The 26,277-nt window shown below is 40.5% G+C and overlaps 1 protein-coding gene and 1 pseudogene across 1 annotated transcript in view; both read left to right on the plus strand.

Annotated features, from left to right (window-relative positions):
- The first annotated feature begins 5,792 nt into the window (after window positions 1-5,792).
- On the plus strand, window positions 5,793-9,350 carry LOC111981515 (perforin-1-like; annotated as a pseudogene).
- Window positions 9,351-12,815: 3,465 nt separating this feature from the next.
- The window catches only part of LOC111981562 (syntaxin-1B-like), a 46,382-nt gene continuing 32,920 nt past the window's right edge, over window positions 12,816-26,277 (plus strand). Inside the window, exon 1 of the mRNA XM_024012886.2 lies at window positions 12,816-13,120. Within this exon, the coding sequence (XP_023868654.1) occupies window positions 13,091-13,120 (30 nt within the window). The 5' untranslated portion in view covers window positions 12,816-13,090. The remainder of the gene's footprint in view (window positions 13,121-26,277) is intronic.

Below are 26,277 nucleotides of genomic sequence, written 5' to 3' on the forward strand. Positions count from 1 at the left end.
GAACTCGCTCAATTTGTGTAACGTTCAAACTTGTCATTACAAGTTCATTTAGATCTGTCTTTTGTTTTGTTTGCATTTAGCACTGACTTTAGGTCCAATATTGACAACTGCAGTGCTAGAAAATCTGATTTCAAATTTGAAAAGGCCTATCCGACTGATGGAGCAATGGAATACAACACTATATCATCTGCATACAAATGAATAGATTTTGTTTTTACAGCATTACCAATGTTATTTATATCGTTTGTAAACAGTAGTGGGCCGAGGAAAGGGGCACCCCTTTATGTAATTCAAGGAACTCCATCTACCTTGATGGCCGGAGTTCTGTCATTGAGATAATTATCAAACCATCGGCAAGCATCAGTACCCAACCCTACCAGGGACAGCTTACTCAACAGAATAACATGGTCTACAGTATCAAAAGTTTTTGACAAGTTGACAAACATGGAGCCCAATTCTTTCTTTTTGCATTTGCAATATCGTTTACAACATGCATGGTAGCCGTAGTGGTGCTATGTTCAGGTCTGAATCCGGATTGATTAACATTAAGAACACCATTTACAGACAGATAATAACGTAGCTGTTTGTTGACCAATGATTCTAGGAATTTCGCAAGACAAGGGAGCCTGGAAGTGGGTCGATAATTATCGAGATCACTACGATCCCCACCCTTATGGAGTTGAGTGGCAATACAAAAGCTTCTTTCCACACTTTTGGAATATTTCCTGATACTAAAGTTAAATAAAAAATGTGTGTTACTGAGCCAGCAATGGTGGGTGCTGCATACGTAAGCAAAGACGGGACCAAATTGTCAGCCCCTAATGACTTCCTGGTGTCAATAGCTTTTAAGGAAGCAAGAATTTCTGTTTCTGTGAGTTGCCAAAAAGAAAAACCCGGATAAAATGCCCTTGCTAATCAAACATGAAATGGACACCACAATTTCCATCTAAATTGGAAACGTGTCTTTGCCCTCTTTGGCCTCTAGGGGGAGCAGGGCCTGCAGCATTATGACTCAGTGGACTTTTGACTTGAAGGGCCAGAGGAGAGGAGGGATGGAAAGAATGACTGTGACCAAGGAGGCGTGCCGGGGAGCTGTAATGGGACAATATAACACCATTTCAAGAGGAGAGGAGGGATGGAAAGAATGACTGTGACCAAGGAGGCGTGCCGGGGAGCTGTAATGGGACAATATAACACCATTTCACCCACACATACAATTGGCCCAATGGTCAGTTAAGCGTAACGTGTTGCAGTGCATTGTGGGTCCAGCTGGCCTGTAACTATACTGTGGAGAGGTGATAAGGGATTAGGCAAGTATGTTGAGGCCCTAATTTGGTGTTTACAATCACTAATTGTTATTCGGATATAGGGCTTTAAAAAAATATATCTTAAATTTCAGCTCATTCTTTTTGAGCCATTCACATGAGAAGTATTATTTTCAAGGCAAAGGCATTGTTCCATCTTGCACGGTCACAAATGAACAGTTCTGAATTCTCCCATTCTCGTCCCCTTTCTGAAGACGGCAATACAATTCTCCCTCGTCTCCTGGCTTGCTGTCTCATCGTTTTGGAAGAAATCCAACGAGACTAAGTTTTTTTTTTATAGCATCCCATTTCTGCCATGACTATGTGAAATAGTACATCATCATAGCAGTATCAGGGATTTATCTGATCTGAACCCATGTTGAAGAACTAAGAATAAAAGTCTCATTCTGGACTTTTCCATTCACTTCCTGGTGTATTTCATTGTCTTCGCAGCGTCTCGCGCAGAGTGCTGAGTTGTCGGTAAAGTACTGCAGTGGGCACCAGGCCCTGGCCTTTATTTTGGAATTCTGTGACATTGTTTGATGGCTTGGCTTCCGCCTGAAACTGAAACAGTAAATCTACATGTCTGTCATCAGTCCCCTTACGCCTCCACATCCTGCCCGGTTAGACTGAACATAATTTGATCTCTCAGAGGCCTGCTGCTTACATGTCAAATTCGGATCTCGGTTTAATCTGTAACCAAAAATGAAACATAATTTACCTTTAATTACAGCACATCTAACAAAAAATATGTACGTTTATAAATATACATATTTATTGTAAATCTGCTGAGGTCGTATCTCAAGCCATGTAAGTATCTGGGATTTCCTCTAGCTGCTCAGACGGTTAGAGGATTCTCCTGTGCGAAAAATGTAGCGTTAATTAGTTCCATGGCAAGGGCTGTGGTGCATATGTAGTTCATATTTTGAATTGCTTACAACATTGTGGTCTGAAATTGAATTGAGCTTATATACTGTACATTTGGAAGTCTTTGAGGTCTTCAATCATCAGTCTTGTATCATCATAGAACCTGACAAGCTCCCCCCCCCCAACTAAAGGGTTGAACAACCCATTTTACTAGGCTACATACGAATAACCACCACTGCAACAGACAGACTACAGTAGACGGACATGGAAACATGGAAACCCACACCCTCGTTCAACCCAGACCAAGCAGACAGTAACATGCGACACTTATTGCAGCGTGCTCAGCAAAAACCATGCTGGCAGGCAATTTGTCCGTTGACCGACTTTTTGGGGTGAAGTGAGAAGTAAAGACAAGCAGATTAAGCTTATTTTGACTGAGTTGCTATAAAAAAAAGGGATCTATGTTCCTCTTTCTGTTATAAGAGAATGTGCCGTCTCGGCAGAGCCATTTGAGAGGTGTGACTTTTTCCAACTTTTCTGCCGAGTCATCTATTTGTCTCCTTTCCTTTCAACACCTCTGAAGCTGCTCTGTACACACATGCATGCAAATTCTCACACACACAGTTACACTCTTACAAATATACCCAAGCAATGTGTCGACTGTAGTTATTTATACTACTAGTACAACTAATACTACCACTACTACTTCTACTACTACAACTACACAACTAGGCCTAGTAAATAAACAAAACAACCATTTTGGAATCTAACAATGAAACTCCTATCTCTACTGTACCAGCATCACAGCTGCTACAATGAGCCGATGGAAATGTTGTTTCTCTGAAAACAAGTTGTACCCCATAACTAATGGTGCTTTTCCATTGAGACTTACCCCCACACCAGTGGACCGCCAGTGTTTGATGTTAATGTAAGCTCTAGTGTTATTTTGGTTCCATCAGGAGTGTGATCCTTAAGACTTGTGGCGAGCAGAATCAACAACTGCGTCACGCAAGACTGTTGCTTTGTGAGAAGGTGCAAACGTTCACAGTTAGCCATTGTTATGTCCTTTTTTATTTAACCTTTATTTAACTAGGCAAGTTAGTTAAAACTTCTTCTTAATAGGGGGCACTGTTTTCACTTTGGGAAAAAAATCGTGCCCAAATTAAACGGCCTCGTACTCTGTTCTAGATCATACAATATGCATATTATTATTACTATTGGATAGAAAACACTCTGAAGTTTCTAAAACTGTTTGAATTATATCTGTGAGTAAAACAGAACTAATTTGGCAGCAAACTTCCAGACAGGAAGTGAAAATTCATACGCCTTCCACTAGATGTCAACAGGCAGTAGAATGTTGAATGGGGTGTCTAGCTTGATCTGAGACCGAATAAGAGCTTTTGGAGTGACAGGTCCGCTCTTTTGTCGGTTTTCAACTGGGCGCCGGGGAACCTCACATTGTCTTCTGAAAAGCGTTAGGTATACACAACGAAATGCTCCGGCTCTGATTTTATTGGATACACATGAGAAGAACATCATAAAGTAGGATTTTCAACCGAGTTTGACCAGTTTATTCGACGTTTATTGGGAATTTTTCGTTCCAGGCGCAAAGATTTTTTGTGGACATGTGCCCTCCACATGGCTAGCCAAAGTTGCTAATTCGACAGAAGAAATGGACATTCTAAAACAAAACAACGATTTATTCTGGAACTAGGACTCCTTGCACAACATTCTGATGGAAGATCATCAAAAGTAAGAGAATATTTATGATGTTATTTCGTATTTTTGTGGAATATGTTGGCTCCAACAAGGCGGAGAATAGGTGAGCGCTGTCTCACAATATTGCATGCTGTATGTTGTACTAAAGTTATTTTTTTAAATCTAACACAGCGGTTGCATTAAGAACCAGTGTAGCTTTCATTTGCTGTACAACATGTATTTTTTAGTAAAGTTTATGATGAGTTCTTTGGTTAGATTACGTGACTGTCCAAAATATCTCCGGACAATTTGGTGCATCATAGCTACATATTCACAATGTAAAACCAGGATTTGTACCTCTAAATATGCACATTTTTGAACAAAACATAAATGTATTGTAGAACATGATGTTATAAGACTGTCATCTGATGAAGTTGTCCAAAGGTTAGTGATTAATTTTATCTCTATTTGTGGGTTTTGTGAAAGCTATCTTTACGGTGAATAAATGGCGTTGTGTGTTTGGCTATTGTGGTGAGCTAATATAAATATATATTGTGTTTTCGCTGTAAAACACTTAAAAAATCGGAAATATTGTCTGGATTCACAAGATGTTTATCTTTCATTTGCTGTACACCATGTATTTTTCATAAATGTTTTATGATAAGTATTTATGTATTTCACGTTGCTCTCTGTAATTATTCTGGCTGCTTTGGTGATATTTTTGATGGTAGCTGCAATGTAAAACTATGATTTATACCTCAAATATGCACATTTTCATATAACATGTTATAAGACTGTCATCTGATGAAGTTGTTTCTTGGTTAGTGACTAATTATATCTCTATTTGGTCGGTTTTGTGATAGCTACCTATGCGGTAGAAAAATTGTGAAAATATGCGGTTGAGTCTTTTGCTATTGTGGTTAGCTAATAGAAATACATATTGTGTTTTCGCTGTAAAACATTTTAAAAATCGGAAATGATGGCTGGATTCACAAGATGTTTATCTTTCATTTGCTGTTTTGGACTTGTGATTTCATGAAAATTATATTATATCCCTGTCGCGCTAGGCTATGCTAGTCAGCTTTTTTGATGAGGAGGATCCCGGATCCGGGAGGGTGACTCGTTAGAGGTTTTAAGAACAAATTCTTATTGACAATGACGGCCTACCCCGGCCAAACCCTAACACGGACGACGCTGGGCCATTTGTGCACCGCCCTGTGGGACTCCCAATCACGGCCGGTTGTGATACAGTCTGGAATCGAACCAGGGTCTGTAGTGATGCCTCTATCATGGTACAATGATTCTCTACACTATACCAGCTTATTTTGTCACATAAACTGAAATTTGGCAAACTACTAGAGTTTTAGCAACCAGGAAATGGTGGAGCGATAGTGCATAGTGCAATGGATTGGAAAATAACAGTTACTGATGTGCACACTACAAAGGTATCATGAAAGACGCAACATTAATGTAAATGTGGCACGTCTGGTTTTATACTTCTAAGCATTCATTTTTCATCAGATAAAAAACCGAGGGCCTGATCGAACTCTCAATGTTCAGGGCTGGGACTGTCATACAAATATGCAGTTAGAAGGAACAAGAAAGAGTGTGTGTCAGAACTATTTTTCTGGTCTGTCAATGGGAAATTGTCAAACTAAGTAAGGCTAAATAAAGCAGTGAAGTGAACGTTTTTTTTAAATGAAGTATGCCTGTCCTTTGTATTTGTGTTGTGTGTATGGGTATATTTGGGTGTTAGAGAGGTTGTGACAACGTGCGTGTGAGAGAGAGTTTGTGCTTAGTTGGTTGTTTGGTTTGTCACAGACTACTCCATACATTGGTATATCTCTGTTAGCCACTCCCCATTTGACATACTGTATGTTGGTATATAAAGATAGTTTTCCTGTTGTCCTGTCCAATGTATTACACCTCGAAATACCAACGTCTCTGTGTAAGGTGAGTCCAAATAATTTGATCGCATTCCTCTTGTAGAAAACTCACTATTGTTGTTTCCCTGACACTCAATGTACATATTTTATGAATCATCACTGGATATAAAGACCTCGCTTTTCATATTCGAAAGGAAGTAACGTTACTCTGAATTTCAGTTCATAATGTTGTTCTTCATCTACAAGATGGTCATATAGTCACTATTGTGAACCCATGAACTATTGTTAACTCACTTGACTATTTCCAACAGTCAATAAGACAACTACTCACAATCCAAAGAATTGAAAGAGCTCGATTGTCCAAAAGGACATACTGCCTAATATAAGGTTTAGTTATTTGGATTCTCAAAGACAGTTCAAATGAGATAGCCATTCAGTCAGTGGAGTATGAATACTGTAATCATTGTTGCACGGTATGGAGAAATTGAGAGATAGAAAACAATACTAGTACTAAATCGTTATTTATTTTTTAGTAAAAAAGTCCTCTTTAGGATATGATGGAGGCTCAGTAAATCAAATAATAATTCATTTGTTCCTCAAATTACTATATATATTTTTTAAAGATATACTTTATCAAAATTATTCTCTCATATGTACAGCAAAATCTTCCCATTAAATGTCAACCAGTTTTCTTTGCTTGGATTTAGATCTGAATCCAAGATGTTTGCATCAATAACTCCTCTTATATCCAATGTATGATCTTTGTTATATTGTTTTCCAATTCATTAACTTTAGTGACCTTTTCAAGGCAATGTGGAAAATACAAATCTTGGAATGCCTGAACGAACTTCCATGTGGATTTCACAGTGACCTGAGACGTTTTTTATTTATTTCTGTCCTTTAATATTACACCCAAATTTAGTAAATTGTTGTGATGTTGATGTGACGTCTTTGCCCATTGGGATGGCAATTGCAAAATCTTTTAATAACTTTATTTCAAAAATCCCTCATTAAATTCTTTCTGTCTATCCCCTGCCTTTGTCACACCACATTTGCCAATTTTCTCTCTTCCCAGCACCTGCAATGCCTGTCAACCTTCTACTCTACCTCCTCCTCTTCCTCCCTGTGTGTCACGGCTGCCACACTGGCTCCTTCACCGACTGCCAGAAGGCTCCGTTCGTCCCCGGTCACAACCTGGCCGGAGAGGGTTTTGACATCGTCAAGATGCAGACCTCCGGCGCCTTTGTGGTGGATGTGCGGAAGTTCATGGTGGGTGGGCACGACGGTAACTGCACCCTGTGCACCAACACTCTGATGGACAACCAGGTCCAGAAGTTACCGCTCTCCGCACTGGACTGGCGCACAAAGGTGACGTGTCGTCGGAGCATCAGCAGCCAGATGTACGAGTCGAGCAGCTCCGTTCTGAAGGAGACCACTAACTGTGCCAGCGTCAGCTGGAAGGTTGGCCTGGGAATCAAGGGCATTGCTGGGGTTGCTGTTGGAGGCACACACTCCAAAACTGCCATGTTCGCCAGAGACCACTCCACCAAAGACAAGTTCTCTTTCACCAGCCATGATTTCAAATGCAAATATTACACGTGAGTCAAGATTTAGATTTTAGTGCCATAGCATGTAAATTAATGCAGTCTAAAGCAAAAAAAAAAGCCTACAGAAATTGATATAGATTGTATACGGAAAAAAACAGTGTTCTCCATGTTGTTGAAGCTTTTTTCATTCCTCATACCTCTCTCCCTGTCCTTAGCTTCCGCCTCCGAACCCAACCTCCCCTGAGCCGGGAGTTTCAGGACTCCCTAAAAAACCTCCTTTGCATGTACACTCACAAGACCGGCCCTGCCTACAGCCACTTCATCTCCGTCTATGGCACCCACTACATCCGCAAGGTGAACTTGGGGGGCCGGGTGCACTCCACCATAGCCATACGCACCTGTGAGATGGCCATGAGTGGCCTCTCCCTCCATTCTGTCAGCAACTGTCTGGGGGTGGAAGCCAGTGGCACCATCAAGGGTGTCTGGTTTTCAAGGGTGTCTGGTTATAAAACCTGGCTGAAGTCCCTGAAGAAGGTCCCTGGTGTGGTCTCTTACCAGCTCAGCTCCTGCACTTCCTGGCCAGAGACAAACCCATCCTTAAAAGGCCAACCAGCGCAATGCCATCAGAGACTACATCCAGAAGTACGCTGTGCCCACCTCCTGCCCTTCTGCTTGCAAGATGGGGAGACGCAACAAAGACTGAATCTGTAAGTGTAGCGGTCACAGGAACGTGGACTCCAACTGCTGACCCGGTAAACCGGGCGTGGCCAGGATGAATGTGACGGTGGTCCGAGCTACGGGGCTCTGGGGCGACAACTTATCTAAGACAGATGGCTACGTCAAGGTCTTCTACGGAAAGCGAGGCGGTTCCACTCCTGTGATCTGGAACAATGACTTCCCCGACTGGAACTACAGGATTCAGTATGGAACGGTGGATTTGAAAAGTAGACTGAGTTTTTTGTTCAATTTTTATGTTAAATAGTCATATCCGTCTCTTGAGGGTTACTATGTATAGGCTTCCTGTACAAAGGAATAAGTGGAGCAGCAAGACATATGTTAAGGGTGTCTTGGGCTCTCTGTCTTTGTCGGTGGGATCTCCAGGGTAGTTTCCAGTTTGCTAATTATGCTCCCTATTCTATAAAACCTTGTAAGAGTAAAAAAAAAAAAAAAACATTTAGAATTTTTTTCCCTTTAGCCAGCATTGTGAATATTTGGTGTATTACCACTGCTCTTACTTAGAGTGCTCTCTCTCTCATTCACCCACTCTATGTGTTCCCTAACAGAGCCTTGAACTTTGAGGTGTGGGACGCGACCACTGATGGAACGATGACCTGCTAGGAAAGGGCTCCATAACCCCTCAAAGGGGCATGAACGTCAACCAAAGTTTCAAGTTGAAACACGGTACGATTTATGTGTCCCTGTCTGTGGTTTGTGGCCCCAGCCTTAAAGGAGTCTTCTGTGATCAGTATTCCCCCTCGCCTGGGTCCCAGGGTAGGCTGAGTTACATCCATGACTGGGACAGAGAGACAGAGACGTTACCCACCCTCTTCCAGGGTTCTCACAGTAAACGAAACAGGACCTGTGCCGTTCATGTTAAATTAGTTACTTAATTATAATAGAATAATAATATATGCCATTTAGCAGATGCTTTTTTCCAAAAGAACTTACAGTACAGTGCATATATTTCAGAGTATGTGACCTCCAGCGGGAATCAAACCCACAACCCTCTAACCAATGCTCTTGACATCTGAGCCACACAGGACTATTTACTCCCTGTGGAGCATAAGGCCGCAACAACACACGACACGCCAGACGGTCCTTTGCACTTTTCTCTCTGCTTCACCTTTGTTACATGAGGCTAATGGTAAATCAGTTTTAAAAAATTAATTCAATCTATAGGTCAATCAATTAGCTTGCGTTGAGAAGCTCGGTCTTCCTTTCCAAGGTGATAAAATGATTCATTGCTTCAGGGTTGCCTCTACATTCGTATCGTTTTTCTTTCTGTCACAAAACTAAATTATTTCTCAATATTGACCTTTTTTTTTTTTTTTTTTTACAATTCTATGTAATGTCTGATACATCCAAATAGTTGGGGTTTCAGTATTACTCGTATAACTGTGACACACGAAAAAAAACTTATTGAAAGTAATGTGAAAGGAGGGATTTTAGGTCTACTTGAGGCCTGCTTGAAGGGGAACATTACCCAAGTGCTTTTTCTGATTCATTGCCACCCAGATGAAGTGGGTGAGACCACTGACTCTGGATGCATCACTCTGGATGGTTGCAAATGGCATCCTATTCCATTTATAGTGCATTGCCTTAGACCAGGGCCCACAGGGCTCTGGTCAAAAGTAGTGCACTATATAGGGAATGGGGTGCCATTTGGGACCCATCCTCTGCATTAGACGAAGGTAACAGAAATATGACCACATTCCTCACCTGACATGACACTTGGCAACAGCTGAGAAAGCAAATGTGCCTTACATACAGTACGTCACTTACATTTAGTTTTCACTGTATTTATAATTTTTCTGTATAATTATGTTCCTTTCCTTTCACATTTGTTTGAACTTTGTTAATGAAAATTACATTTGATCATTGAATTTTCTATTTTCTGCTTGTACTGTCATTCAATAAATTGAGTAGGCCTATCATGGTGCCAGTGATTATTTGACTACTGAATAATTTGATACTTGTGGGCTGAATCCTACCTGTGGGCTGAATATACATGCGTTAACCCAGACTTTTATGTAAACCATGTTATTGGGGTCAATGGTAGACATGAGAATTCAAGTTATTCATGGTTATCAAGTTACAGTAGGATTTGGCCCTGAATGACTTTTACAGAGAAGCAAAAATATTTCACACGTGTACAATCACATGATTTCACATGAAATCATGTTTTAGGAACACTTCACATGTGATCACGTTTTCACATGTGCAGCTTCATGTTATCACATGTTGCTTTATATGTTGCCACATGTTATCACATTAACTTCACATAAGATAATGTGTTCATGAAATTCAAGGGTTTGGTGATGACAGTTTAGAATTCTAATTACAATGGGTGATTATTTGGAAAAGGATAATCACCTCTCAAGACGAATTCCTGGAGTAAAATGTTATGACTTTTTGAAGGGAGCACTTAAAGTGCACTTAAAGTGCAGAGATATTTGTGGTGTAAACGACATGTATAATCTCAACTACCTCCAGATCATGGGTTTTTTATTGCAATTGTAGGCCTTAACTCCGAGGCCTGGTTTTGTGAGGACAGCTGGGAACTTCTTAGAAGTGATAAGAACAAGTTACCCCGATGGCATCAGTTTAAACAAGCAATGTGCACAATGGGATTTCATTACTCTATCTATTTCACACTACTCAGCCAAACTAAGCTGAGCCAAACTGTGCCGAGCCAAGCTGCACTGGGCTGAACTGGTTACGAATCCACCATAGTTACTGCAACGCTGCAGGACAATGTGAAAAGAAATGATCAGAGCCAGCAGGGTATAGTTCAGGTCGGCCCTATAGTGTGAAACAGGCATACTGTATGTGACATGTAATGACTATCAGGGTCTCCTTCAGGATATACCCCATTTTCAGTGAGATGAACCCCCACTCTATTGGCTATGTTTTAACCCTGCCTCTTCGTTGCTTTTTTCTTTCTACTATATGCAAGCTAAATGGAAGACATCAAGGTGGGTTATACAGTACAAGACTGTTGGTTCATCACTGGGCATGCTGCCATTTCCAAGGAAATTAGAGTAGAGCGTGAGTTGATCACAATCATAAAATCCTTATTTGAAATGACTCTGCACCTTGGCACAATTTATTAGTGATCTTACTGGATATACGATGGCACTGCATGACATACAATTGAAGTCGGAAGTTTACATTCACCTTAGCCAAATACATTTAAACTCCGTTTTTCACAATTCCTGACGTTTAATCCAAGTAAAAATGTCCTGTTTTAGGTCAGTTAGTAGCACCACTTTATTTTAAGAATGTGAAATGTCAGAATAATAGTAGAGAGAATGATTTGTTTCAGCTTTTATTTCCTTCATCACATTCCCAGTGGGTCAGAAGTTTACATACACTCAATTAGTATTTGGTAGCATTGCCTTTCAATTGTTTAACGTGGGTCAAACATTTTGGGTAGCCTTCCACAAGCTTCCCACAATGAGTTGGGTGAATGTTGGCCCATTCCTCCTGACAGAGCTGGTGTACCTGAGTCAGGTTTTTAGGCCTCATTGCTCGCACACGCTTTTTCAGTTCTGCCCACACATTTTCTATAGAGTTGAGGTCAGGGCTTTGTGATGGCCACTCCAATACCTTGACATTATTGTCCTTAAGTCATTTTGCCACAACTTTGGAAGTATGCTTGGGGTCATTGTCCATTTGGAAGACCCATTTGCGACCAAGCTTTAACTTCCTGACTGATGTCTTGAGATGTTGCTTCAATATATCCACATTATTAGGACATGAAGTCCATACATTTCCTTGAATACAGGCATTGAATAATGTTAGGAGCTATTATTGATTATCCTTTACGGTAGGCTATGCTCAAACAGTCAGGGGCCATTCAGGGATACTGTCAATATGGAATGTAAGTGCACAACTCTGATCAAATGAGTTGTCATGTGAGGAAATGGAGACCATATTCATGTTATGTTTAGTAATATGACCCCTCCTGTTGGTTTGGGGGGAAAGGCCACTGAATACAGTATACAACAAAATAACTTTGACGCAAGATGTAAACTTATAAAGCAATCTAACACGGTAGCCTATTCTAATTGAATTAAACAAAGATATCTGAAATGTCGAAACAATTTTGATGGCATTTGCCTCAGGTTATAGGCTATTATAATGCAGGTCTAGATGTATTACAATCTAATAACTGTAAAAAAAATAAAGTATAAAACTATGTTAAGGTTTTCAAAATCTAGGCCTATCAGTAAAATAGTCTGAAAGCAGAAAGTCAAGTCTGTTATTGAATTCTCTAAATCATTAGGCTACATTGCCTTTTAACCTACAGCTGACTTCTATTCCAGTCATTGGGATGGCGTTTGCCAGTTTGTGGTGGACAGCTCATACATAGAGCTCTTGTGCATTGAAGTGGGTGGCTTCCGATAAAAAATAAAAAAACGGGTTTAATGGGGGTAACATCACCTCATCCTCTGATTTATCTCACTTCCTTCTGCCCGCCACTATAGACCACCCTGAGCCCCTTGTGGAAACCGCTCCTTTGGGAAGGGGGGCTGGCGTTTCCGTTGCCCTACCCTGTCTCCATGCTTGTGGACTGAATTTCACCAAATTATTTTAATTCACCTAAAACAAACTACAGTTCACTGTGTTGGCATGGGGCGCCGACCGATTACGCGCTGCGGATAGACACCGAAGGGAAAAAAGGGCGGAGGGGGAGGGGTAGCAGGTAAAGTGATAGAGATGGAGACCGCGCGTGCGCACAGAGTTCCATCCCTCCGCATCGCTTCTTTTTTCATCCTTTTTTTTTTGCAGCATCAGTACCGCGCTCGTATCGCATTCGTTTGCTGGAGTCGGAGCGCGCTGCGGGGCGACACTGCACCGCCAAGGAGGACGCACAAGCACGGTAGAGGGGGGACTGGAGAAAGGAAAAAAAGACAGAGAAGGTAGCGCACAGGGGAGACTCATAGCCTACCCCCTCATTTGAATACTGGAAGAAAATATAACATTGTCGGACCTTTAGACATAAGAAGACAACGAGGCGGAAAAACCCAGGCGATTATATTTTAGCCAGCACGGCGGGGAAACAATGAAGGATCGTACACAAGAACTACGAAGTGTAAGCTTATATATTTCTACCATTCCTGCCCTCCTCCCTTGGTCCCACTCTCTCCTCCCTTCCGAATCCTCACCGCAATCGGGCGTCAGCGTCTGACATCTCCTTGCTGAGCGCTAGCTCACGGCAAACATAACAAATATGTGCACTGAGGTTTCGGTTCTTACCAAAAATACAGAGGCGGGTATCTTTAGGCTATTCATTTATATTTTACGCATTCGAATGTGTCTTCCCATCAGTGTCAATTGCCTAGTGGTGCCCGCATGCGTGCACTGATGATCATACACGTAATGTGAGCATGATAAAAATATGACTTCTCTATTAAAGGTCCGTTAAAATGCAGTGATTTGAGAAAATAGTATAGGGCTATTAGCATTGCAGGCAGGCAAGCATATAAAACAAACTCATCTACCATAGATAGTCTACTGCTAGAAATAACCCAAATCAATATAAGCTTATGAATGCTTATTGGGTGGACAGCTACCCAGAACAGTGGTAAAATACTGTGGATGAAAGCTATCCTAGCCCATAGTCCTCCTAGCCTAGCAATCCCTGCAAACACCGTTAAGGATTGTTATTCAAACCTTGGTAGAACTAAATATTTGTTCAGAATTGCCTCAGCCCATCGGATTTATCTTTTTCTAGATAGTTGATGGAGAGAGCTTTCTATACGAGTGGGACGGGGCCGACTACGGTGGGGGTGGGGGGTCATATTATGTGATTGTACATTTTGTTATAACTGGCCTCTATAATAGGGTATAGTTTACATTATTGCTTGTATTAGACCCAAATTCGATCAAGGAGGACAGAATTGTAGCTCTCTCCCAACTATGCGTCTATAGGGTTCAATTGGGTTCGCTTTGGCGACACCATGCTATGGCAGGATCTGCACCAGGGTTTCATTTTTTCCCTGCATTGGAAAACCACAGTCATACTGGTTTACAACACATTCAGTGACTAGATGTATGCCATAAGGATAGCCACTGTCATATATTTGTGCAATTTGTCTGTCTAGGTTTAATTGAAAAACAAATGTCTCCTATCCTCAAGGCAATCAAATCAATATGAGGCCCGAAGCATGCGTGCCTTTTTTGGCGTAGCCCAACCTCCAACGTCTGGAGATCAATAAAATATCAGAGGAAACGCCTGGACCGCTCTGCACCTATACCTATAGCGTGTGTGTGATTATTATATCAAAATGTGGAGCCATTACAGGCTATACCGCTGTGAATATTATAGCACATGATTGTGATTGTGCCACCGTTCCTGAGATAGCCCCTGGTCAGCGGATTCACCTTGCATGAATTCTGTGCCTCCTTCTGTGCCTTCCCACTGAAACGCTGAACACAGCTAGATCCATACTCAGTCAGACACTAGGCACTTGCCTCACTGCCCACTGCAGATTCAAGGAGACTAGGCTACAAAAATCGCTCGGTTATGATGCTTTCGTGTTCAAACGAACCATAAGAGCGTTTATTAGACGTGCTCATTTTTGTAGATTATCTTGCTCTCTGAGACGGATTTTCGTTCTTTCTTTACCTGTAATTTATGATTTTGTATCCCCAACCCAAGCCCCTCACGTTCCCGATATAATCTATGCCATCTGAAGTGAAATGGATAAATAATCGCTACCGTCAGTCTAAACTCTATGGAAATAATATTATTTATATTATAGTGATAGAATATCACGTAATTCTGGCAACAGATGTTATATGATTGGGTAATAATTACATTTTATGTAATCGTCAACATCACAGTGACGTATACGTCGCGCGCTACATCGTCCTACTCTGAGCAAGCCGTGTCTGCACGGGTTTTACCGAATGTGCTACGTGTGTGAGTGAGCAAAAGATTGGCCGGCTATATTTACCATGTCTATACCGACTATTCCCGTGTAAGCCAAAGAATCGGCTGATAGACCTTCGATTGAGGGTGCGCGCGTGCGTTGCTGCACAATATATGTTCCAATGTAATTGATTATAAACTGGGGTAGGGGTTGCTGAGAAGGGACATAATTGGGGTAGGGGTTGCTGAGAAGGGACACATTCTGGGGGTTGAAAAGGCATAGTTTTCTTATTCAAAAACATATTTCTAAGCATTATAAGCTACAGAGATGTCAGTGCAATTTCTTACTCATAAAATTAATATTGCTCTCTATCATTGACACACGCGCACACACACACACACTTATTATTGATTTGTTCTCCCAAGACCAAAAGATTTCACTCACTCAATGTCCTTAACATTTCTGTAAAGGCACCAGCATTTTGCATGACACAAGACATTTATTCAGAGAAAAAATGTGTGCGCTTTTTAAAATTTTAATTGGTTTTATGGCTGCATTTTTTTGTTACCACTTATTGATCCTTTGACCAATCACATCATATATTTTCATATCAGTGCTTTCTCAGAGCTGATCTGATTGGACAAAAGACCAATTAGTGAAATATCCGAATTGGGTTGCCTGTCTAAATGCAGACAGTGTCATTTTAGTTGCAAAGTGGATACTCTTCTGGACTGTTTTATGTATAGGCCTATAGCATTGCCAACCTCTCTCATATTAGTAGTCTATAGAACATTGTGTTTTATACTGTCTTGAATATCAGTAACATTACTTGTGTCCTTGACAGGCAGAGCCATAAATGCAATACATGCATCCAATTTGTACCTACTTGGTAAGGTAGTGACTTTATTTATACAGGTTTATAACATATCCAGTGACATCTCTGTGTCCAATGCAGAATTAGCAAAACATTCTCTTATTCCAGTTACTGTATATTTTGTATCGTTTTGCTTAAAGCTTTGTGTGCCTCGATTCCCTGTGTTGCTTTATTTAGCCCCACGTGTATGTAGAGTTCATATTCACCACGTGTATTTAGCGTTCATATTCACCACGTGTATTTCGCGTTCATATTCACCACATGTATATGCCATGACGGACGTTTAAGAGTGAGAAAAACAGCGTTCACCTCCCTACCATGCAACGTGTCCCGCATAAACAGGGATTTTAGTAAAACACAAGCTGGAACTCCCTGATTGCGTCAGAGGAAAGGAGTGTTTGACTTCCGTCTCCGACCTAGACAGCACACCTTTATTTACATTGACAGGCTTTTTCCTGTACTGTAGCGTTCTGTGGTAATGTATATAAAGTATTCTGTGGTAATGTATATAAAGTATTCTATGGTAATGTATATAAAGTATTCTGTGGTAATGTATATAAAGTGCCTTCAGAAAGTATTCACTCCCCTTTACTTTTTCCACATTTAGTTGTTTTACAGCCTAAATGTAAAATTGATTAAAAGTAGATTTTGTGTCACTGATCTACACGTAATACCCCATCATGTGAAAGTGGAATTTAGTTTGTAGAACATTTTAGATATGTATAAAAAAAAAATGAAAAGCTGAAATGTCTTGAGTCAATAAGTATTCCCTCATACAATTATCTGTAAGCTCCTTCAATCGAGAAGTGAATTTCAAGCACAGATTCAACCACAAAGGCCAGGGAGGTTTTTCAATGCCTCGCAAAGAAGGGCACCGAATGGTAGTGTAATTTTTTTTTTATCTGAGCTGAATATCCCTTTGAGTTTGGTAAATTAATTAATTAGGCTTTGGATGGTGCATCAATACACCCACTCACTACAAAGATACAGGCATGTTTCCTAACTCAGTTGCCGGAGAGGAATAAAACGGCTCAGGGATTTCACCATGAGGCCAATAGTGATTTTAAAACAGTTACAGCGTTTAATGGTTATGATATGAGAAAAATGAGGATGGATCAACAACATTGTTGTTACTGTACTCCACAATACTAACCTAAATGACAGAATGAAAAGAAGGAAGCCTGTACAGAATACAAATATTCCAAAACATGCATCGTTTGCAACAAGGTAGTTAAGTAATACTGCAAAAATTGAAATTAACATTTTGTCCTGAATTCAAATTCAACACAACACATCACTGAGTACCATTCTTCATATTTTCAAGCATGATGGTGGCTGCATCATGTTATGGGTATGCTTGTCATCGGCAGGACTACAGAGTTTTTTAGGATAAACATAAACGGAATACAGCTGAGCACAGGCACAATCTTAGAGGAAAACCTGGTTCAGTCTTCTTTCCAACAGACAATGGGAGACAAATCCACCTTTCAGTAGGACAATTACCTAATTTAGTATAAGGCCAAATCTACACTGGAGTTGTTTACCAAGATGACAAGGTTCCTGAGTGGCCTAGTTACAATTTTGACTTAAATCGGCTTGACAATATATGGCAAGACTTGAAAATGGCTTTTTAGCAATGATCAACAACCAACTTGACAGTGCTTGAAGAATTAAAAAAAGAATAATGTGCAAATATTGTACAAACCAGGAGTGCAAAGCTCTTAAAGACCCCAAAAGACTCACACTGTCAATGGTGTTTCTAACATGTATTGTCTCAGGGGGGGTGAATACATATCTAATTCAGATATATTAGTGTTTTATTTTTCATAAATGTTAGAATTTTTCTTCCACTTTGACATTACAGAGTATTGTGTGTAGATCATTGACCAAAAATGACAATTAAATACATTTTAATCCCACTTTTTAACACAACAAACTATGCAAAAAGTCAAGGGAGGTGTGAATACTTTTTGAAACATTCACCTGTACTAACAAGTCCCACACGTCTCCGTTAGCACAGTTAGCTACAGTACCATACTTAAATGTCGCAAAACATTGTTATTGCAATGTAATAACAATGAAACAACTTTAACATGAAATTGTTCATATTTTTATCAAGGCTGTTGAGAATTAGTGCTGGAATAGGAGAAATTTATAGCCAACTATTCTGAATCAAAAGCCTTTGTTTTTCAACAATTCATCATCGAAATGGGTACAATCAAACACAGATAGCAGCTGATGAAGGGGTGAACCTTCTATAACCTTTTGACCTTTGACAACAAGGGTTTATCAAGGCTCCCGCAGCACAAATGATACTAAAGCTAATGGGGCAAACGTGTTGTAATGATAGTAGAATACACACGATAGCAAAGAACAATTTGCCAGCTGTAATAAAGATTATGCCACATTGAAAGTTGCGATATATCTTGCCTCTATTGTGCCTTAATTAAGCTGTCCTTGAGTCATTGAAGGGCATGGCACAAACCACCACTTAAAAAACGCAGAGCAGAACTGTGTACAGGGGAGTGGACAGAGACACTAACGTATTATACACGCTGAATGAGGTTTGGTCAAAGTGTATGACTGAATTCTGCTGGATGTATTTCAGAAATTATCGTATTTAGGAAAATAACTGCATGTTAAAGTCTGTGTGAGGGAAGTTCTGTCTCAATGGCACAGCCTAGCAGTTCTGCTGTACTGAATGCCTTTGACATATTTGCATCTGTTTGTAGCGGCTTTTGTAATTTTATTGGCATATTTGAAGTTGAAATGTTCATCTACTTTTACGTTCATCTACTTTTATTTGAAGTATGCATCTTTTATGTTACACAATTCCATATTAGGACATTTCTGTCAAGTTTCTAGGAGACAGTAATCCTTCCTGACCCTAAAATGTCATCATGCTCACTGCAAAGCAAATTATATCGGAGACCACAGTGGCGATTTGCATTTGATGCAGTTAGTAGATGTATAGGCTATCATTACTGAAAGGATTCTTATCCTAAAGTGGATTTTTTTCAAAGGGAAGGGGGTCAAAAAATGTGTAGCAGAGCATCTCCATTTGATGGCCCTCCAATAGTCACTCCCCATGAGTGATTACCGCAGCTAGTAATACATTATGTATGAGCACCACCCCTGACTACATGCCACATCAATGTAACAGCAGATTGCACCAGAGAATACTGGTCGCTCTGTTTTGAGTATTTTCCTTAAGGCATGATGTTTCGTGGATGGGGAATAGATTCCAGGAGAGGTCAAGGATGTGCATTATCTATTCTAAAGATGCGTTTGTATCAAGCGGTGAGTCATAGCGGCAGCCATGTTGGAAATTAATAACCCAGGAAAAGTCACAGTTTCCTGGTTTAGCCCTAAAGTCTGGCGCGTCTGTGGTAGAGTGGGGGATGATGTGGGACGGACGCAGTGTTCTGTGAGGTCATATGCAACCAAGGGCAAAGACACCCACTATATTTAAAATCACAGTGGTTTTCAGTGGTACACACAATACAAACACAAACCTAGAACTACTGATAGATAAGTCCTAAATTTGATTTCTTTCCCAATTAACAATGTTGCGCAGACCCAAGCTGAATGAGTGATGTGTGTTTTGAGTCCTCCTCCACAAAGTCATTTAAGCAGAGGGATCTTCATTTGCACTCTGTCAACCCAAAATGTAATTACGCCTGTAACTGTAGTCGTAGAGGCACAAAAGTTCAACAATGAAGTAAAAAAATGCTAATCAGGATTAAATAGCAGGAGGGAATGTGACGCATTTATTGCAGCAAGACGTCTTTCATCTGACCGAGGGATCTGTTTGCCCACTGGTACTTACAGACTGGTACACGTGCCCTTGACATGGTGGACACGTTATACAGTAAAAATAGCCCTCCAATGCATGTTTAAGCATCTATATTCCTCTCAATGGCAATGTACTGAACAATGGAAGGAAAGTCACTTGAGGCGGACGATAAATAGCCTTTGTTTCGAGTGTAGTATGTATTTGTGTGGATTGGGTTTGGGGGTATGGTTAAAAGGTGACTAGTTTAGTAGGCCTAGGGTACTCAGGAACAGTCTCTGTTTCTGTCTTTGTGTAACGGTCCTGACCTGTTTTATGTTGTTTTTGTATGTGTTTATGGTCAGGGCGTGTGTTTTGGGTGGGCAGTCTATGTTATCTGTTTCTATGTTGGTTTTGGTTGCCTGGTATGGCTCTTAATTAGAGGCAGGTGTTTTGCGTTCTCCTCTAATTAAGAGTCATATTTAGGTAGGGTGTTCTCACTGTTTGTTTGTGGGTGATTGTCTTCCGTATCTGTGTTATGTCTTGCACCATACGGGACTGTTCGGTTGTTCGTTTCGTTTCGATGTAGTCTGTTTCCTGTCCGTAAGTGTTACGTTTAGTTATGTAAGTTTATGTTCAGGTTTCGTCTACGTCGTTTTCTTGTTTTGTTTTTTCGTGTTGCCATCGTCGTGTTAAATAAAAGATGGCTTATTTCCCTAATGCTGCATTTTGGTCTGATGATCCTTCTCTCCTCTCCTCGTCCGAGGATGAGGAGAGCGACAGCCCTTACACTTTGAGTCTTACTCACCTCCCACTGCTGAATCTGTCACACGTTGTTTATCCCCACATATTTGGACTGAAGGATTTTTTATTAAATAGAAACTACCTCAATGTATGCCCTGCTCTTTGTGATATAGTTAAGTTGACCTCAGTACAGCTAGTCATTTCTCCTCGGGGTTATACCTTCAAATGAGTTGTAGAAAGTCCAAAGCCCATCTATATTTCCTATTCCACTTTTACTCAATTGTTTTTACTATGTGCTTTATAAAGAATAGCTTGCGTTTTTGAAAATGTCAACGTAGGTTAAAGAAAGACATGCTGACTGGCCATTCCAGGCCGGACCACTTACTTCCGTCAACAATTTTAGCCACTAAATTAACACGCTGAGCAATTACTTTCGCTCTGGCGTCCATCCTACTTTTCTGAGGATTCTGTCCCCGACTGTTCCCATACAAGTCAGAGAGGAGCGGGTTGATCAGTCAGATGAGATCAGGTGGCTGTCTAGCGGAATTCTGTTCATAGCCTACCTCACATCCCCTTTCACTCAGACTGAGCGAAACAAAGGTGAAGCAGTGAGATCACCACTGTCTCAGGACGCTTATAATGTCGTACAGTTGGGATTTATTGTGACTCACACTGCTTTCAGTAGTAAGATGTTCCAAGGACTATCATTCTATCTTTCAAGCTCTGTAGAATCTAAATCTCTTTGATATTGAATGCCCATGACCATTCAAGTCCGTTTTTGTACGTTTTGAAACACGGAATCCGAAGTTTTGGGTATGCCATCTCTTTGCCACAAATTCAGACTTTTATTTAACCCTTTACACTCGTGAAAATGGACCTATATGGATAGGGCTACATTTAAATGTTTATAACGGAAGAAATATGAAAACATATGCATAAGAATGGTAGCAAATGAGAGGGTTTGGAAAATGTCATTATGGGGAAATTATTAGACCAAAGTTGAGGACACAACAGTTCCCCTGACACAAGACAGAATCCAAACATTACACTGTGGATTTCACGTGATTTAACATTAAATCCGAAAATACTCTGGATACATTCAGTAATATGATAAGAATATTCTTGGAGAATGTGGGGTAGGTGCAACATAAGACAAACACATTACAAGGGTTTGAGTGAGAGGACTAACTGGTGTATTCAAGTGGCCACACACCTCTCCAAAGTGTGCTCAATTACTAAGTCATTTCAATGCACTTTAATGACTCAAAGAAGAGTCGTCAACTACAAGGTGCTTTTCTGAGCTCTCCTAGCTGTGCCGTTGAGGAGCTGTGTCTGGAACACAACCCTGCATCGCAGCCATCACACAATTACTGTTGTTCACACAATCCAAAAACAGACCATTATAAATCACAATCAGGGTCAGGTGGGCATCATTTGAAGCTTGTTCTATTGCCAAGCTAGACTAGATAAGTTATAAAATACTATCTTACCGTGTAGGGCTTTCTTAAAGCAATTCAGAGAAACAGACCGTAATTTTGGTGCGCGTATGCTCTTCGAAAAAAAGGGTTCTTCGGTTGTCCCCATTGGAGACATTTGGAAGAACCCTTTTTGGTTCCAGGTAGAACCCTATTGGGTTCCATGTGGAATACTTTCCCCAGAAAGTTCTACATGGAACCCAAAATAGTTCTACATAGAACCAAAAAGGGTTCTACCTGGAACCAAATAGGGTTCTCCTATGGGGACAGCCAAATAACCTTTTTGGAACCTTTTTTTTCTAAGAGTGTAGAAAGGAGTCATGAGTGCATTCAGGTGCGTGTTCCATGGCAAATTTTCTTCACAATAGACAAACATAGGCTCATTCTGTTCAGAACAACACGGGGTATAACGCCATGTCATCTTGTAACTATACATCAAACATAGTGATCAAAAACGTTGACATTGTATATGACTTGAGTTTTATGATTATGGAAATGTGAAGTGCACAGGTGTTTGGCTTGCTTGTATGACATCAAAGCGGTATTTATTATAATCCTCAATGTCTCATCTTTCAAAATACTCAGAGTCCTCTTAATATAAAGCATTTCCCTTACTCAGACAACAAAACATTTGCAAAACTTTCAATTAGCAGGAGGGATCGGTGCGACTTCTTGTCGCGTGCTGTGCTCAAGTTCAGAACGGCTGCCATTTTCAATCCCAGATATGATTGTAAAGGACCACGTCACGTGATATGGTTTTAATCTAACATCTATAAATGACTTAGCACAATGAAAGGACGAAGGAAGGACATGCGTTCAGCAGCAACACGTCCCTTAAGGACCACTATGTTGGGGAGATGTTATTGAGGTTTGATTATCACCTGCTCTCTCAGTTTGCATGATCACCATGTTATCGGTGCAGAATATTATTTAGGAAATTGCTAGTTGAGGAAATTGTCTTGGAAACAATCTAGGAATGTCAGATGGTCTGATTGTGTTGTAGGATCTTTTAGAGGTCAGAGTTTTGCCATTTTTTGGGGGGCGAGGAGATACAATGTCTTTTTGTGATTGGAAAGGGTAAATGTCAGATCCATTTACTACACTAAAGTGAATAAAACAGTTTTACAACAGAAGGAAAAAGCATTATATGATGACCGATTTAGATTGATGTACTGTATATTGGACATCCTCAAGAACCCATGCCTGCAGGTAGCCTAACTATCGGTAAAGCTACAGACGTATGACCCCAACAAGTAATCAATCTCTCTCTCTACTACAGTACATTAATAAGTTAAGCACTTAAAGCATTTTGATGGGTGAAAAGCTACTTATGTTAAGTCCTCAGAAAGTTGCAAAGAAGGATGACCCTTCTGTAGTACTACCCTTTACATAGAAACTATACCATAGCAACATTGTAATTGCTGACAATTTTAAAAAAATCTAACAACAATTGAATCCTGCATTTAGGGAGGAAATCCAGTTTAGAGAGTACCATTATAACTGTACAATCGAATCCTGATACTAGAAACAGCTTTGCGTTTATTTGTCCCATGCTGTCACTTTCATTCCGAATATCCATCCTCCTTTGTGTATCTATTTTTCTAAAAGATGGCATCACTGGTGCTATCGGCACAATGCCCCTCGCATCCTTAAAGGAACCTAGTTTACCAGTATTGCTGATCTCACATTGAGACACTTTGAATAGCCCACATTTACATAATAAGTTGGAGCCGTTAAATTTTTGTCTGGACATAAGTAAGTAAATTACAATGACACAGCATTCAGATGCTATACTTAAGTGGGTAAGCTCATTTACATATAGTTCAGACTGTTCGTTTTTGTGTAAGTTGAATATGTAATTGATCACCCACTTCCTGTTTCATTCATGAGGCGAGGGACGGAAGGAGGGAGGGGAGGTGAAGAAATATGCAGCTCACTGCTCCCTATAATGCCTTCTGCAAGGGGATTTGGCAAGGGGATTGGGTATTTGCTTTTAACACAAGGGGGAAAAATGATAACACTTTATAAAATCAAATCAAATCTATTTTATATAGCCCTTCGTACATCAGCTAATATCTCGAAGTGCTGTACAGAAACCCAGCCTAAAACCCCAAACAGCAAGCCATGCAGGTGTAGAAGCACCTGTAGGTGTACTTATGTATGCATTCATAAAGCCTTTATAACAACTATATAACACATTATAACATTTGTCGTAAGCTGTTATAAGTCATTATAATTGTTCTAAGTAAGATCTTTTATAAAGTGTTATAAAATTAGTTATAATGGGTGTTATATAGATGACTGTTCATCCTGTTGTCATATGCTCTTATGTCACTGTTAATAACAACTGCTATTACACAGTCTGCATGACAACTTATGTCATATGTTATTACATGCTACATAAGAGTCTACATACCCGATGCTATTACAGGGTGTTATCTCATTTACCAACCTCTGTGTCACATTATTACATTGAACGGAATGATGGGTGTCATAACCATGTCATATAGTGTGTACAGACACCTTACGTAACGTGACATTCGTTTGATGTCTAATAAAACATTTATGAATGTGCTTATACCACAGGATGAGTTGAGAATATCACAACATTGTACTATTCAAAGGATTTAAAAAACAACATGGGCAAATGGGAGCACAGATGTACTTAGGATTTTTTTATTTGGAGTTGTACAAATTGGACCACGTTAAGATATCAAAAAGGACACAAAAAACTTGCCAAAAAAAAAACATTTTTTTCAACAAAACAGAAGTTATGACAAAATCAAGGTTGCTTGGGCACAACAGGATTTGTGACAGCTGTGAAAAAAAGGAAGATGAGCAGGCTACAATAAAAATGACAGCTTTATTATAAAGGAGATTTGTAATTAGTCAGGTAGCTAGCTAGCTAACTAAGTAGTTGATGGTGCAATTGCAACATGTAGCTCTCCAGGAACAAAGTTGGAGAGCCATGCTTCTCACAATCCAAATATCGCCTGTAGCTAGCTAGCCACAGACGTAGGGCCACGACATGAGCACAAGCAGCCCCACTGTGCCCCCATCTATGCATAGCTAGCTAGCTAGCTAGCTTGCTAGCTACCGGAGGAATTTCAAATTATAAAGCACATTTTGCAGCACATCACACAATACATTCTCTTTCAGTACACTTTAAACACAATTACTTTTTGATTTCATTGTTTCTCATGTGTTGTTGTTCTGTTGTTAAGTCCCACCCTTCGTCTTCAGATGTCAGCGATATGATTCACTGACACAAGAGCTCTAGCTAAATAACTTTATAGTTTCTGCAAACTGTCTTCTTCTTCTTCATGTGGTTTTCCGTCAGACTAGACGCTTTTGATGCGTATTGCTGCTTTTCAGAAAGTGCATTGACCATTTGTTCACAAAAAGAAGGAAATTAGGAAAAAAGAAAATTGCACCACCATCTACCCCTACATACATACTACTATCCCCACCACACCTTTCCACTACTTTTCCCCTAACAGATCATACACCAGGCCTTCGGCCAGGGAGGCTGGATCCCCTTCTCTCAAAACCCCCTGTAGTTCTTCTGCACTAAAATCTATGACACCCAAAAACTTCTCTACCAATTCAATGTTCTGGGATTTCCTTTCCATCTGTACGGTACAATTAATGACCATAGCAATATACACCAAGAAGCCAACCTTACTAAAGAACAAACTGTTTGGGTCACTCTGTACTGGCCTACTACCTAATCCTCTCAGGCTCCCTCACCCTTTGCCCACAATCCTCTACTTTCCTCACTGCCTCAGCATATGACACTTTTTGCGCTGCCCTCACCCTGGAAACTTAAAATCGGTCTCACTAGCACAGGAATTTTCTGATCCCCAGCTACATGGCCACCCCCACAATTGAAACACTCCACTTTGTCCCATGTCCACCTGCACAATTCTCACACCTCGGAATCTCCCTCCTACATTCTGCTGCATCATGACCATAAACTTGGCACCTGAAACACTGTAGTGTGTTCAGAACAAAAGCTCTCATGGGATAACTTATATACCCTAGCATGACTTTATCCGGCAAACACTCTGCATCTTAACTCAGAAGAACAGACAAGGTCAACTCAGTCTCGTGTTCGCCATCGGGTCTGCGTTGTACCAAATGGTGTCCATCGCAGACACAGGGGATCCTCAACTTCAGTAGATCTACCTCAACACTCAGGTAGATCACTCCTTTCAGCGGCGCTCTGTTCCGGAGAGCAAAGCAGGACACAGCTATGAAATGCATAGCACCCTCTCCCTCTGGGCAGCAAACACACAAAAAGTCAACACGAGTCCACTTCTGGATGCTTTGACCGAATTGACAGAACCAAACTCCTTCTTCACCCAGCCTGATACCACAAATAAATCAGCCAAAAGGCATGGATCCACTTTCTCCACGAATCGTACTCCCACTAGGCCAGCGTCATCTTGGGCATTTTCCTGATCATTGGGGTGAGGCTCGGAAGCCTCCACCTCACCCGTTGGCGCA

Source organism: Salvelinus sp. IW2-2015, linkage group LG20, assembly GCF_002910315.2.
Source record: "Salvelinus sp. IW2-2015 linkage group LG20, ASM291031v2, whole genome shotgun sequence".
Lineage (NCBI taxonomy): Eukaryota > Metazoa > Chordata > Actinopteri > Salmoniformes > Salmonidae > Salvelinus > Salvelinus sp. IW2-2015.